General features: G+C 33.6%; 1 protein-coding gene across 1 annotated transcript; it reads right to left on the bottom strand.

The window, feature by feature from the left end:
• Positions 1 to 10,593: 10,593 nt before the first annotated feature.
• LOC8265655 (probable leucine-rich repeat receptor-like protein kinase At2g33170) lies at positions 10,594 to 15,799 on the bottom strand. Its single transcript, XM_002518116.4, has 3 exons — positions 15,331 to 15,799; positions 11,789 to 14,773; positions 10,594 to 11,388 (listed from the first exon to the last, which is right to left on the bottom strand). Exons 2-3 carry the CDS (start codon positions 14,745 to 14,747, stop codon positions 11,009 to 11,011), a joined length of 3,339 nt encoding a protein of 1,112 aa, XP_002518162.1. The 5' UTR covers positions 14,748 to 14,773; positions 15,331 to 15,799; the 3' UTR covers positions 10,594 to 11,008.
• Between the last annotated feature and the right edge of the window lie 835 nt (positions 15,800 to 16,634).

Genomic DNA, 16,634 nt, shown 5'->3' with positions numbered 1-16,634 from the left:
AATAAAATGCCAATACATATACATATACATATGTTTGTATTTGTTCAATTGCTATTGATAATATTTGAATCCTGGTTTTCTTTTTATATAAATTTGATAAAGTTTTTGTAATTTTTAGTGAGCATACTCGATTTGATAATTATTATTTTTTTAGTAATTTTTTATTTATTATAGTTTTATGGTATTTTTATATTGTCTATGCAACCCATTCAACTAACAAAAATAAGAATACCTACCATATGTACTAACCGCACAGATCGTTACCAATAAAATAAGTCTCCATTCAACTATGTTCGTGGCACCCAGCAACTAAATTTATGTCTAATTAAGATCACTTGCAAGCAAGCAGGATTCAGCAGTCCTTTCCTCCTACCTAATCCTCATCTAATTAACCCCAATTTCACTAAACCTTAGACTCCATTAGAATGTCTAAAGGATCATTAATTTAATAATACTCCTTGCATTGCATTGAAAAGTTCATTAAAGATATTATAGTAAGAAAATGATTAAAATTAGTGGTACTAAATAAAAATAAATTAAATTTTTTTGTCTATTTATAAATTCAACATGACGTATTAAAATTGAGGTGATTATAATATGATAATTTTCTTTTTCAATGTGAACTGAAAAGAACAGTTATTTAGTGACACAACAGTCAACAGTAACTGATTTGGAAATTGAATTCTGAAGACCTAGAAATGTGCAGGCATGCATCCAGGGCGAGGCCTTTATAAATAAGCAAAGGCAAGGCAACACTATCCACAAGCAAACATGAATCCGTTGATTAGGAAATTGTCGGCAGTAATAACGTTACTGATGTTCTTGATAAGTGTCAGTGATGCAGGGATTCTCCGAGGAAAAAAGACCGTAAACATCACAAACAATTTAGGTCCGTTTAAGGACTTAACACTGCAAATCAAAGAATAATGATCTCGGGGAACAACATCTCCTTTATCAAGACTACTACTCTTTCAGGTTTCGTCCTTTCTACTGGGGAACGAGTCAGTTCTTTTGCTTCTTCAAATGGCAAGACACGCATGCTCGATCTGAATGGTTCGACATTTACATCGATCGAAGGGACAAGGATCGCTGCACTGTTTTTCAATGGATTATACAGGCTCCTGGCCCTTGTACGCTTAATCAAGAAACTAACAAGTTTGATATTTGTTTTCCTTGGAATCCTTAACAGTCTTTTTCTTTTTCTCTTTTTGTCCTTGTGTTTCCACAAATTAATAGTGAATAAAAAAAGTTCCTGTTCTTTGAGCATTCCTGTTCTTCTGGTACAGTGTGTCTTTTCTTAAATTTGGATTATTTATAAAAATTAAAAAGGTATTTCTTTCCCTATGCATTAACAAATGCAATGTCATATTGTAAAGACATTAAACAATTAACTCAATTAGTTGTCGGTGTATATGATAAATATCTGTTGGATAAATCGTCAAATACCCCTCTAAAATTTATAGCTCAAAGACAAATAAGTCTAATATTAACTACTTTAATAAATAGACTCGTAATTTCTATTTAAGAGCTAAATAGATCCAAATCTTGAAAAAATTATGAGCATATCTATCATATTCATTACTTGAATTAATTAAATAAAATAAAATTTTAAAAATATTATTTTTTTAATATTCATAATAAAATCTAAATTTAGTTTTTTAAAATTTTATATATTAATTCTTTTTGTGTTTTATTGAGAATATCAAAATTAACAATTATTATCTCTATTTTATTATCACCGTCGACTTTGTTAAACCATCATTAACACCATTGCCATTAATTTTATTAGATTTAGTTAAAATTTAGTTCTATTTAGCCTTTAAAAAAAAGTTATCGATCTATTTATTAAAATAGTTGAGATTAGACTTATTTGGCCCCGAACTACAAATTCACGGAATATTTGATACTTTTGTCCAATATCGTTCTCCAAAAGACACTTAAATTGTTCATGTTACTTAGATGAAGGAAGCCATGTAGGGACGTAGTAATTATTATCTCTCTCTCTATATATATATATAGCCCATGCAAACCATTCACAAGATATTGCATGCCACAGAAAAAAAACTATTCTTTTGTAAGCAAATGCAGTATTTTACCACTATTTAAAACAACTACAATTTGCAATGTAAAGATACGTTTTCCTTGTAATTTTAACTATGGAAGCTGGTGTAGGGCTAAAATACAATCTATAATTTGATCATCAATAGAGCGAGAGGCAACCAATGGATATAGAAACCAAATCAAGGTCTAAAATTAAGGGGAAAAATGAATTAAATTTACAATTGGATTAAAAGTCGATAAAAACAAAAACGAAACATTACGTGAAAACAAACATGTACGAATACTTATTTCCTTTAAAGAGTACTAATAAATAGCTAAGTAATTTATCAATACTATTATGGGATCATTGATAACGTTTTAGAATTTGAAATTTATATGTAAGCTTCTTTTATCAGAAATTTGACTTAGTATAGAGATTATAGCGAGACTAATTAAATAGATTACAGCGGTTAAAAAGGGAAATTAAAAATTCAAGGAACCTTTGATTACAAGTTTACATCTTATCCTGTTTCTTAATTAATTAGGCCGTGAATGGTGTTTATTTATTTTCCTGAAACGGTTTATAGAATGTATTCCCATCACTAAGCACACCCCATACCTTAACCCCTATATATGCACACTTGGTCTAAGTAATTCTTTGGTTCGTATCAGTTTCTGTAGGCACTTAATTTTATTTTATTTTTTCTTAGTTAACCTGAAGGAGGAGTCCTCTTGCTCTACAACATGAGTCCCCTGAGCAGAAGTTTCCTGTTGCTAGTAATGTTAGTCTTGCTGGTAGGTGGCAGTGATGCATGGTGGTTCCCTGGCAAAAGATTGTTAGTATGATAAATGATGTGGGTCCAAACATGGATCTTACCGTCCACTGTAAATCGAAAGATGATGATTTGGGTATCCATGTAGTCCCCTACAAAGGGTTCTACTCCTTTAGTTTTAAACCTAACATGTGGGATTCTACACAGTATTATTGCTCAATGGAATGGAAGGGCAACAAAAAGTGGTTTGATATTTATATACAAGAAAGGGATAAAAATAAATGCAGTGTTCATTGCTCCTGGAATGTTAGAGCTAAAGGTCCTTGCATGTGGAATGGCGATAAACACTTGTACAATGATTGTTTTCCCTGGAATAAGCCCTTGAAATTGGAATGAATGTTCTTCATTTACGTATGTTGCTTTTGATTTTGATGCTGATGCTGATGTTTTCTTTTTCCTCACAATGTAATAAGAATTTTAACTTGCTATTGGGTTCTTTGTAAGTGAATCTCTTTTTTCACCTTTAGGCATTGATCGCACCCGAAGCTTTTCACTACCACGGTTTTTGTTTGGGCTTTGGTAACTTAATATAATTAGAGATTTATTTTCTTCAATTAGTTGGACTGATAGTGCAAGATTATTACAGAAAGCATCATTTGTGGTCTAAACTGGTTGATGGAATTGCATGCTAACTAAATGGAAGAAATGAGAGCACCCAGTTAGTTATACTTAGCCACTGATGCAAAAGTATTTAAAGATCAATTTAAAGCCTGTTGTTATTTCTAAATAATCTGATTATTAGTTTTTATTTAATTGGTTTTTATCTTCCTCTTCATTCCCTTCTCTAGTCGATAGACATGCATGGACACCATTCTTGAGAACTTTCCAAATGCACCAAGTTGGGCATCTTATATGCAAATCCCTGACGGCCGTGTAAACTTCATCAACTCCTGATCCATGGAACCATCTAAATCCGCAGAAGAAAAGAGTACTTTCCGTGAAATCAAGTCAAAATGCCCAATGGAAAGATCGATCAACTTGCAACACATGCCTCACTAAATCACCATCTCGTCACCCAAGTTATATATTTTTGTCAGTGTGGTGCTTAGCTAAACATGAACCTTTCTTTACCAAGAGATGACAATGGTGTTTCTGAAAGAATTTTTGACACAGCAGCATCTGTATTGACTTTCACACCATTGATGTCCGGAGGTCTCCAAGATCGAGTAATTCTGTTTTGCAGGACAGGCTTAGGACTAGCATTACGAAAATCCATAATATAGTCCTCAGCCTAGGCTATGACTTCGTTCGCCGGCAACAGCTTCTTTGAATGAACAACAGTATTCCTTCAAAACCAGATTCTCCACAGTATAACAACAAGCTTGTTCATTTCTTCCTCATTCAGACGATGCAAACACGTCATAAGGAAGTCCCGAAAATCACATAATGATCTAATATCACAATCTTTTATGAAGTCAACAGATTTGCGTACCTGAGATAGACAATTGCAGCCCCACAGAGCACGGAGAGTTGTCTCTTTATCAGCGCCACAAAGAGGACATAGATCATCAACAAGAACCTTATGTTATTGTAATTTTCCATAAGTCGGAATCCAGTTGTGACAAGTTTTCCATAGAAACATCTTGATCTTGGGTGGCAAGAACATCTTCCGTATTTTCGTCCAATCAGACCAAACTAGATGAAGTTGACGGCTTGGAGCTTGAAACCATTAATATTGTTTTCTGGTGATCTTAAAATCACATTTTTTAACATTAGTTTAGTGCATATGTTACCTGAAGGCTTTGGCATTATAGAGTACTTTTCATTTTATTAGGAACCAAAACAAAAACAACTATATATGTTTGTTTAGGAATTAGAAACATATTAATCATCAGTTTTATTTCCACTTGTAATAGGAGATTTTCCTGTCCATCCCTTTCTTTATATCCATGAACACTTTCCACAAGCAATGAGTTGGCCACCCATGCAAATCCCTTTGGCTGTATAAATGTAATAAACTCCTGATCCATGCCGCCATGTAAACCCACAGAAGAAAAGGGTAGTTTCTATAACATTCACTCTAAACTTCCATGAATAGGACTGGTCTACTGAAACCACACGATCATCATCTTTTGATTTACAAATGCACTGTAAAATTTCGTCCATCACCAGAGTTGTTAATGATGCGTACGACTGTCTGCATTGGCATAATATATTTACTTCCAACAGATTGTTGTGTTAATATCGCTAAAACTGTTGGTGGCTCTAATGAAACGGTGATGAACATGATAAGAAACAACAACAAGGCAGCAGATATCATGTTTGTTTATTATGGCCTCTCTCTCTCTCTCTATATATATATATATATATCAATTGTTGTTGCAGGTCTTCGCTAAGATGAAGTAGTGCCTTTATTTATAATGCTTTTCGTTTTTGCGTATGGAAAGGAGAGGTATGGGAATCAAGATTATTATTGCAATGGATTTCAGTTCTGTCTTCTTATGAAAGTTTCCCTCGTTTTGATTTGTTGGTTCGGGTTTTCTGGGCCATGAGTATCACAGGTTTATTTTCACAGTCGTGAATTCAGAAAATTCTTTTTAATGAACGGAATTTGGTTGTGACCTTAATTTATGAAAAGCTTTTTCTTTCTCCCTAACTTAACATACTGACTAAATTTACTGTAAAAAAGAATTCAAGAAATCTTAACCTCATTAAGATGTCATATATTGAAAAGGTTTTTCCCGTATCTTTATTTGTTTGATTAAGAAATCTTGAGAGGTAATGGGATAGTTGTCCCAGCTCGTTGATACTCTAATTATGGAAACAAAAATCTTAATTTTCAGTAATAAATCTCCAATTTATATCCTAGTATATCTATAATAAAATCTCTTTATATACTTATATTTGGGATTAAATAAGATTTATAACTATGATAAGGTTATAATTTAATAGAGATTTGAGTACTAAAATTTTTCTTTGGATTTTTTACTTAATTTTGTTAGTGAAGTTATAGAAATGAGGGATAAAATATATAAATATTTTCTTATATAATATATATTTTTAAAGTTATATATTTAAATATTAGTATGTAAAAGAATATTTTTTAAGACCGGATTTAAAAAATTTATAACTTATTACAGTAAACAGTTTATTTCTATTTATAATTGACTTAAATTGGATTCGTAATTTTTTTTTTATCACTGTATAAAGATTATATATTGCATCTTTATATTGATCAAATAAGCATAATTTAATTAGTTTATTAAATATTATCTTAAGTCGGAATGGTTAAGAATAATAAAACTTATGGTTTTTTTCAATTCAGTGACTAATAGCATATTTAATTTTTCTGATCGGGTAGTAATTTGACATTGTTACTAAACTACCAATTATTTAAAACTCTCAAGTTCAAGAGATCGCCAATATCTAATTCTAAAATTTCAGCACGTAGAGTAAGTTAGTCTGATTTACATGAAATCAAGTTGGAATATTCCACATAGATTAATCATATATCCTACCAAAAATGGCAATTGCCCACACCATTCGGGCACCCTCTTTCACTATATATAGTTTGAAGACGTACAAAAGAATACTTCGAAAGCTTCTAAATGTTATGTACAATTCCACCACAAACAGGAAAACTGGCTAGATATACAAGCATGAGTCGTCTCAGTATTAGGTGTTGGCTGCAGCTAGCCGTGCTGTTTATGCTGCTAATGACAACAGTTAGTGATGCAAGCTTTATTGTTCCCAAGAAAAAGACGGTCAAAATCACAAACGATTTGGGTCCAAAGTTAGGCCTAAAACTCCATTGTAAATCAAAGAATGACGATTTGGGCGAGCAACAAGTCCCTTACAAGGGCTCTTTCTCCTTCAGATTTCGTCCCAATCCGTGGGGAACTACTCGGTTTTACTGCCAAATGAAATGGCAGAACATAATCCGTTGGTTCGATATATACGTAGACGACAGGGACTTCGAACGATGTGTTGTTTGTGAATGGCGGATACAAGCTTCGGGCCCTTGTCTGCTTAATTCCGATACTGGCAAGTTTGATATTTGTTTTCCTTGGAATCCATAATATTAAATGTATTGAATATGTACTCCATAGCTTCCAATGAATAATATATACAAGTTTCGCCAAGAGCTTTTGTGTGTGTTGTTATTGCACAGTAAAAATGATAATATTTTCATTTGATTAAAATAAATAAAAGAAATAATATATAAAATTAAAAAACAATTTACCCGACTTGATGTATATATTATATTCGAGTACAACTAAAAATTTTAAAAAGGATAATATTCAGAAAAATAATAAATAAATCTTCAAAATTAATAAAAATAAGAGTATATATATATTTTTTCAAATGATAACTAATACAAAAAATAAAAAGAATACAACTCATGCCACTTCTCCTATGATTCGAAAATCAATTATTAATTTTAACGAATTACAAAAATGAACTTGAAATATTTTAAAGATATTTTTTGTAGCATTCATTTCCAAAATATTTCCAAAATGTAAAATGATGGATAAAATATTTAGGATGTTTCTTTTTCTCTTTTCATTTTTTCAAACATATGAAACTCTTTATATAAGTTACATCTTCATATCATACTCGAAATTACTGTTGAGTGTTAAAAATTATATTTAAATTTAATTATTTATTTTTTCTTATTAAAAGTTACTAATTAATCTATTTTTTAATAATTTTCGAAACTTAAAAAAAATAATAAAATTGATTAGGAAAGCACAATTCCAAGCCCAGCCATATATCTATTCTCATTTATTTCTATATTACATGTCAGTTTACCTAATAAAATTCGAATCCAAAATCTTCTGCACAGATCTTCAGTAGTTATTATCGGCAAATATACCAAATAATTACGACTAAATCAACAAAAACAAAAGCAACCAAAATATTTTTCTTAATTTCTTTTATAATTTTATTCTTATAGAAGTGTTAATTTGGATTCTCTTACCAAAAATATTAGATCATACTGCCAAACCCAGCATCAGAAAGTAGTGGTTTTTCTGCAAATGGTTTTTGAAAACTAAGAGTGCCTATTTAGGCATAGATTATCCACTCAACCTAAATACACTTATGTAATGTGATTATAAAATCAAACTTCTATAAATATATTTACCACCCTCTCCTCTACCCCCAACAAAACAAGAAGCCATAAAAATGTATCCCTCAATCAGAAATGTATACTTGCTAGCACTGTTTTTGTTACTAATCCCCACCTGTTGCAATGCCTGGTTCTTCCCCAAAAAGAGAACAGTCAAAGTGACAAATGGTATAGGTCCAGGTTTGGACCTGACTGTCCATTGTAAATCAAAGGATGATGATCTGGGCACCAAAGTATTGCCTTACAATGGCTATTTCTCGTTTAGGTTTCATCCAAACTTCATGGACACCACTCTGTACTTCTGTTCCATGTCATGGCATGGACAGTCTCATAAGTTCGATATTTACACAGAAGATAGAGATAAAAATAAGTGCCCTCATGATTATTGTGGATGGCTTGTTAGACCGTCAGGCCCTTGTATGTGGAATAAAGAAAAGCAAATATACAATGACTGTTTTCCTTGGCAAAAGCAATGAATAATGCTCTTGTTCTATATTATAATACAATTGTGTTTTCTCTTCTTCAAATAAAATTAATAATAGCTTTGATTTCTCAATGATTTCTGTTGTTTCTCTTCTATCGATTCTCCATTTCTCGACTGAAAATTATTTTGTTTCCTAATAGTTTGAAGAAGTTATTCCTAACTTTTTCTATTACTATTATAGTTTTCAAGAATTAACGTGTTATATATAACATGATTTTATATTATTTATACGTTATAAATTTAATTAAAAACAAAAACATAGATATTACTTAGTATGTTATAAATTTTATAATTAATATTTATTCTTTTAATGCACAACAAAAATTCAACTTATAATTTATTGTCATTATAATTTATTTAGGCTCAATTAAGTTTATTTGAGCTTGTGAGATATATAAAAAGTTTAGTAAACTCAATTAATTCAAGCTCCGCTCGATAATAATGGAAGCAAAACCAAGCTAGTTACAATTTATCTTAGCTCGATGCAATTGTACTTCTAAGAATATTGATCAAATTTAATTATCAGTAAATTATAAAAATAATTCTCCTATGTTATGCCTATTTAAATAGAATTGAACTTGACTTGTTTAGAATTATCACGTGCTCTTTGGACATCCCATAATTAAAAGAAAAAAAAAAAAGAAAGAAAGAAAACAGTACAATTGCTTCCTCAGGATAGATTAAGCTGTTAGTACACTACCTTACTGAATCAATTTTAGAATGCAAATCTGTTGCCTTGTCAAATAAGGCTACAGGATTTCCACATAATTAACGCTCAGGATTCTCTTACTTCAACAAAATCCATCCACTATGCACTTTATACCCGCATATGGACAATCGCCATTAATGTGTCAACATCTATAAAAGAAAACCATGGTCCAAATAATTTAGCATACAATTCTAGCTAATAATAACTTCCAAATTTTCTTTCCCAAAGAAGAAGAAACCATGAATCATCATCATCGTCATCTCCCCGCTAGAAATCTCCTGCTGCAACTACTACTTCTCCTATCAATCACAGCCATGAATGAAGCAAGATTTAAGCTAAAACGTGCTACAGTAATTATCACCAATGATCTAAACCAGGGCTTGGATCTCAGCGTTCATTGCAAATCCAAAGAAGATGACTTGGGTGTGCATATTCTACCGCCCCACAACAACTACCAGTTTGAATTTCAACCAAATTTTTGGGGCGTGACCCAATTTTTCTGTGGTTTCACCTGGAAGAAAACAGGGATACATTGGTTTGATATTTATATTCAGAATAGAGATTACCCTAAATGCTCAACCTGTAAGTGGGTTCTGAGACAGAAAGGTCCATGCATGTTTGAGGAGAAAACTAATAATTATACCCTTTGCTACGACTGGAACAAGTAGATGGTTTTTTCTTCCAGCTTTTGGTTATCTTTCTTTTCTATATGAGCAATAAAAAGAGTACTGTCTAAATGAAATAAATAAAGAGAGATAATCTGCAGGAATATGATTTGACTAATTCCAATTAATTTCTTATTTTTTACATGCAGGAATTGGAATCTCCATTCCAACCAAGATTTTACCAAATTGTTGATCATGCATGTCCTTTTCCAAACTGCATCTTTTATTTATTTATTTACTTCTCCACCTCTATATATTTATTTGTTAGGAGCCAGCCACCCGAACAAATAAGAATTCTGGCTCATGCAGAAAATAGCAAATATTTTGAACACCGTTACAAATGAGTATGGCTGAAAAGTCTTGAAAAGAAAATTCAGAACTGTGGAGTTATGACTGTCATATGCTAATTGTAGTTTAATTAAATAAAAGTTCTTAAAAAGATTGGCATTAAAAGGGTCATTTAAAAAAAATAAAAATTCGTAAGAGATCCATGAATTGCTAGTTATAAAATAGAGGAATAACGAGCTCCTGTGGAAGTCAGTAAATACGAATATTCTCACACCCTTCAACAGGGTGAGGAGACCAATAAAAAGTGAGAAAGCACCAAATATTTTATATGGAAAGCAGAACCTGCTAGGGCATGCAGGTATGATTACAAAACTAAGGCATATACTGCAAGCTTTAGGTGGAAGAAGAAAATGCATTTTTAGTTTTTGGTCATCTCCTCTTCTCTTTAAATGAGAATTAAAGAGGTTGCTTGAATACAATCATTTTCTATTTTTGCTACTTGATTGAACATATGAAGTATACCGCATCAAAATTAGACAAGAAAATACGGAATGTTTGTACAATCACCTGTTTCATCAATAAGGGGCACCTGGAATCCAGATTTATGAGGCTAAACCTAACTTTAGAAAAGAAAAAAAAAAAAAAAAACAAATACATCAACTAGCAAAGCGTCATCTATTGAATAATTATGCCATCTGGATCTTTGAGATACATGTATAATGCCAATGGTACTTCCATCTGTACAGAAGTATAACTATACTGTACTGCTTGCAAGATGAAATAATCTTAACCCTCCTCGAGCAACAGAAACATACAGTATTGCTATTTGCTTATGAAAGAATGTACAGCATACCATCATTTGCTGTTGCAAATAATACGCAGAAGAATTTGTGCTGACTGGGCAATGATCACCAATTTTCATTTAGCGTCTTCTTTCAGAGGCAGATCGTACGTTGGTGACGAAATAAAGCTCTCTTCTCGCTCATTAGACTCTATAAGCATCAATACAACTTCACGCATTGATGGCCGATCAAAAGGGGACATGGTTGTACACATTAAAGCAATTTTCAATACAGTGAGCATGTGATCAACAATACTTTGATCTTTGAGATCCAATCTGCTATCCAGTATCCCAGATGTCAACGAATGGTTGCGGACATAATTTTTCACCCATGTGACAAGGTCACCTCCTTGATCTAGTGGCTGTACAGGAGTTAACCCCGTCAGCAACTCCAACAGCACAACTCCATAGCTATAGATATCACACTTTTCCGTTACTTTCATCGTGTATGCATATTCTGCAATGAAAAACAGGTAAATATTTGTAGGTTATAGGCAAAGAATTTTATCTCAAAAGCATGATAACTCTCAAATCTTTTGTTCTATGATGATTTGGTGCCAAAGAGAAGAAAAGCCTCAATCTACTTACAACAGTAATCACTATCTATGACATCACTTAAAAGGTTTGTGCTTGTGTTTATGTTTCTGGTGGCACAAGGATTTAGGATTCAGCATCCAGTTATTTTTCCTTTAGCCCATTGCCTCAAATGAACAAATAGAACTTAAAGAATGAAAAAGAAAAAGTTCAAGAGAAACTAATATAAAAACTTATAAGGCCTAACTTTTTCTACCCCAATATTAAATTAATAATTACACGCAGATAGTTTTATCAGGAAAAAAAAAAAAGCAAGTACTCACCAGGTGCAATATAGCCATATGACCCTGCAATTGCCGACATGGATTTGGACTGAGGCATGTCAATTATTTTTGCCAAACCAAAATCACCAACATGGGCTTCAAAATTATCATCTAGTAGAATATTATTGGACTTTATATCCCGATGAATGATTCTTGGTTTGCAGTCATGATGTAAATAAGCAAGACCTTCAGCAGCACCAAGAGCAATCATGAACCGAGTTGGCCACTCCAAGCTACATGAGGGCCCATGAAGTTGCTCACCTAAGCTTCCCCTAGCCATGTATTCATAAAGGAGCAGATTGGAACCCTGGTGATAGCAAAATCCAAAAAGCTTCACAATGTTCCGGTGCCTAATATTTCCAAGAGTCAGAATCTCAGCCTGAAAACTGTTCTCAATGTTGCTCCCCTCTCGATTAGATGCTAGCTTTTTCACAGCAATAGTCTGTCCAGTATGCATTACTGCCTTGTACACTGTCCCACAAGCTCCTCTTCCAACAACATAGCTATCGTGAAAATTGTTTGTGGCCTCAACCAGATCTTGTAAACTGAATCCCTCCTTAGGACGAAAGTAGATATCTGAATCCGGAGACGAACTCTCAGTATCACGTACAGAAGGAACTGTTTCAGCTGGGCGTCTCATGAAATACAGTAACACAGCAATTAGAATCAGAGAGACTCCACCAACAGCAGCTGCCACAGTTGTGATTATTCGACCACGAGGAGCATCCATACTTTTAAAAGAAGCATTAGAACCAGAAAATGAGTCTCCATTGCAATAGCCAAGATGCCCACCACAAAGTCCATCATTTCCCAGGAAACTGCTGACTGCCATGTTCTGGAATAGTGGTACAGGAGGTAAAGGTCCAGTAAGGTTATTAAATGAGAAGTTGCACCCCAGTAAACTTGACAGGTTTTCAAATGTATCTGGAATTTCACCAGTCAAATGATTATTATTGAGCAGAAGAAATTCCAGTAAATTAAGATTACCCAACTCCGGTGGTATGGCCCCAGTAAGATTATTATTACTGAGATTCATTGCAATCTGTAAGCTTGAAAGAGAACCCAACTGTCGAGGAATTTCACCGGAAAAGAAGTTGCCACCCATCTGCAATTCAGTCAAGTGGGAGAGATTTCCTAATGCTGGAGGTATATTTCCTGAGAACTTATTTTCTGAAAGCTTGAGAAGCTCTAACTGCAGAAGGGTTCCCAGCTCATCTGGTAAAGCATCTACAAAGCTGTTGTGGCTGAGATCAAGTCGCTGAAGCATCTTGCAATTAACGATTTCAGGTGGAATCCGTCCTTTAAGCAAATTTGATGAGACATTGAAAGTCACAAGTTGAGACAGATTACCTATTTCCTTAGGCAACTCATTGGTAAAGTAATTGTTTGCAATATGAAGCCTCTGCAACTTTTGACAGCTCCCAATGGCCTGAGGAATTGGACCACTAAACTTGTTCTGATCTAATTCAATAGCAGAAAGGTTCACCAATCTGCACAACTCTGATGGAAAGCCACCTGTAAGCCTGTTTCCAACAAGACGAAGTTGCACCAATGATTTGCAGTTCAAGATCCCAGTCGGGATATTCCCATAAAACTTATTAGATTCCATATTCAGCAACATCAGATTAGAATGTCGACAAAGATGAGGAGGTATTCTTCCAGTCAGAGCATTGTCCGAAAAGTCCACTACCCAGAGTTTACTGTATAGCCCAAGCCCCTGAGGAACACCACCGGTGAGAAAGTTGTCGAAAAGCTGTAGTTGAACCATTTCCGTTAAATATTGAAAACCAAAAGGAATAGGACCGCTAAGGTTATTACTTGAGAGGTCAAGCTTTGTCAAGTTCCTCAAGCTACTAAGCTCATTTGGTATAACACCAGTAAGCTGATTCTCAAAGAGGTACAGTAGATGCAGACCCTTTATTTTACTAATTTCAATAGGGATTTCCCCTGTCAAATAGTTTTCTGAGAAATCAATTTCCATTACCATAGACAAATTCCCAATTTCTCTAGGAATGGTTCCATTCAATGCATTTCTGTATAGATAAAGTTTTGTCAGAAACTTTAGGTTCCCAATGTCTGCTGGTATTGGTCCTACAAGATTGTTTGCATACAAAGCAAGTGTCTCAAGCTTTGTACAGTTTCCTATCTCCTTCGGTATAAATCCTGTGAGCTGATTTTCCCACAAAATCAAGTCAGTCAAGCTCCCAAGCATCCCAATTTCTTTCGGCAGCTCCCCTCCTATAGCATTTTGGGCAAGACCAAGTAATTCTAAGCTCTGACATCCACTTATTTCTGCTGGAATGCTACCAGAAATTTTGTTCTCCCCTGCTCGAAAAGTTTTCAAGTTCTTGAGGTTCCCGATAGAATGAGGCAGTGGGCCAGTTAGATTGTTGGTGTAAGCCACAACCTCAATCAATGAAGTCATATTCCCAAACTCCTCCGGAAAAGAACCAGATATTCTGTTGTTGCATATGTTCAAACTTTGAAGAAGAGACAAATTACCCAGTTCAGCAGGGAGTTCCCCGCTAAACTCATTATTATTCAGATAAAGGGATAGCAGCATTGAACAATTTCCAATCGTATTAGGTATATTTTCAGCAAGCATGTTGTAAGAAAGATCAAGATATCTTAGGTTGACCAAGCCACCAATGCTGGGACTCAGAATCCCAGACAGATTCATCAAACTTAAATTGAGAGACTGAACCACAGGCTCATAATCTGTCGTGCAATTTACACCAATCCACCCACATGGAGTCTGGTCAATGGACTTCCAGTTCTCCAGACGATTGAACTCATCATGAAACCCATTCTTCAGATCTAGAAGGTACTGCCCTTCAGAATTCAACCCCTCTGAAGTACTCACCAAAACCGTGATCACAAGCCAAAATCCTGCAAATACTTCGAAAGCTCTCCTTGAATTGATACATGCTGACATTTCATCACCCCTGAGCTCAATCATAACTATGGCACGATATTGTTCAATACCTGCAGAAATATAGCCAATTCAGATTGGAGTTGCAAAGAACTGAATTCATGGCAAGAAATTTCCTGACACAGTACTTTATTTTACAAATACAAGATTGATTAGAGTGCTGAACTGAAGATAAGAATATCTTTTGCAATGAGATACTGTTTAACAAGTCATTCTCCCTATGCAATGGACTCAAGCTGAATTGACAAAGTAATCATCATAGAAAGTTTCAGCAAACAAGTAATCCAAAAGCAAATAAAATTCAGTAAGGAGCTAATTCTAGCAAAACCAAATTTGGCATTCAGAAATTCAACAAACCAAATTGATATTTTAAGTAACAAAACCCGTAATCAAAAATCACCTAAAAGATGTCAGAATCAAGGATACATGCAAGTATCAAAATAAAAAATTTAAAAGAACCCAGTAAAGAAATATCTCTAAATTCAGAATCTAACAAATCATAATAACCACTTCTGCACGAACACGCATATGAAATCATCAAAGAAACAAACTTTAAGTAACCGAACAAATAAAATAATAAAACCAGCAATACTAGAAAAGAGAAGCATACCCGTTTAAGCCAAAACATGAATTACTCATCAAAGAATAGATAGTAAAAGCAACAACTGCACCATTTGGCTGTTACTGTAACTCCTTGACACCATAGAGAGAAAGAAATCATAGAATTCATGAATCAACCACAGCAAAGCAAACCCAGTTCACTTTTTGACGCAAATGGAGGAGATCTTTGGATCTAAAAGGCCAAAGATTTTGGACTCAAAAATTTAAATATAAAGATCTTTCTTTTTTTGCTCTTTCCACTTTAGTTTGCTTTTTGAGAACAAAAACAAACTTCTAAAAGTGCAACAAGTAACCGGAAAAAAAAAAAAAAGAGTTTATCTGTATTGAGATATATATGAAATGAAGAAGGTAAGAGCTTTAAGTTAAACTCTTAGTTCTTTTCTTTCCTCAAAAAAAAAAATTCTTAGCTCTTTCCTTGAAGCTTTAATGGCCGACAAGGCATGCGCTCATTCCACCTCTCCCTCTCTCTCTCTCTCTCTCTCTCTCTCTCTCTCTACATATATACATATACATGCACTTTTCTTTCTTTCTTGGTTTCTTGATTTCTTTGTTTCACTACATACCCAACACAGAAAGGTACAAATAGGGTGGTTAATGCTATTGCTCTCTGTTATTGCTGTTGTGGTTGTTTGATCTCTATCAGGAAGTGGGGATTGAATTTGATGGTGGGTTTGGCTGGCTGGCTAGTTGGCTAGCTAGTTCAGTTTCTTTCTTTCTCTTTTTTAGTGCCTTATAGCAAAAAGGTTGTGTTGTGTATGAAAGAAACTGTTTATGCAACTTTCATCAAGGCAAGAAAAGTTTAAATTTTTTTTTTTTTTTTTTGGTTCTAAAAGATAACTTTTTGGATTTTGCTTTGATTGTGACAGCTTGCTTTGGTTTTGGTTTTGGTTTTGAGATTGGTAGGTTACTTCTGGAATCTCTTCTCTTCTAAATTCTAAATCCAAACAAAATATTTTGATTATTTTATCATTAATTGATTGTTTTCTTCCTGAATAATTAGCCATACTGACAAAATCACTATAAACTTAAAAATTCAGAACTGTCCAACCGACCATTTACTTTCTGTTTTTGTTGATCAGATAAGAGTATTTTTAATTTTATATTAGTTTTTCTTTTACTCCTTTGAGTCTTTGCATAGAAAATGTTCTTATTGTATATAAGGAAATACCCATCCGATAAGATTTTTTTTTTCAAATTACAAAAAACCAGAAGAGTTAAATTTAAATTTAACTTAATTTGAGTTATAAATTTATCATTAGATTAAATTTATAAAACTATTATTTATTTATATAT

Source organism: Ricinus communis, chromosome 9, assembly GCF_019578655.1.
Source record: "Ricinus communis isolate WT05 ecotype wild-type chromosome 9, ASM1957865v1, whole genome shotgun sequence".
NCBI classification, from domain to species: domain Eukaryota; kingdom Viridiplantae; phylum Streptophyta; class Magnoliopsida; order Malpighiales; family Euphorbiaceae; genus Ricinus; species Ricinus communis.
This window is presented reverse-complemented; position numbering and strand designations above follow the sequence as displayed.

Excerpts from the sequence above, each read along its gene's own strand:
- LOC8265655 (XM_002518116.4), bottom strand. The coding sequence starts at position 14,747 with ATGATTGAGCTCAGGGGTGATGAAATGTCAGCATGTATCAATTCAAGG. Across the intron at positions 11,389-11,788 it reads ATATGGCTATATTGCACCTG|AATATGCATACACGATGAAA; the intron begins GTGAGTACTTGC and ends TTTTCATTGCAG.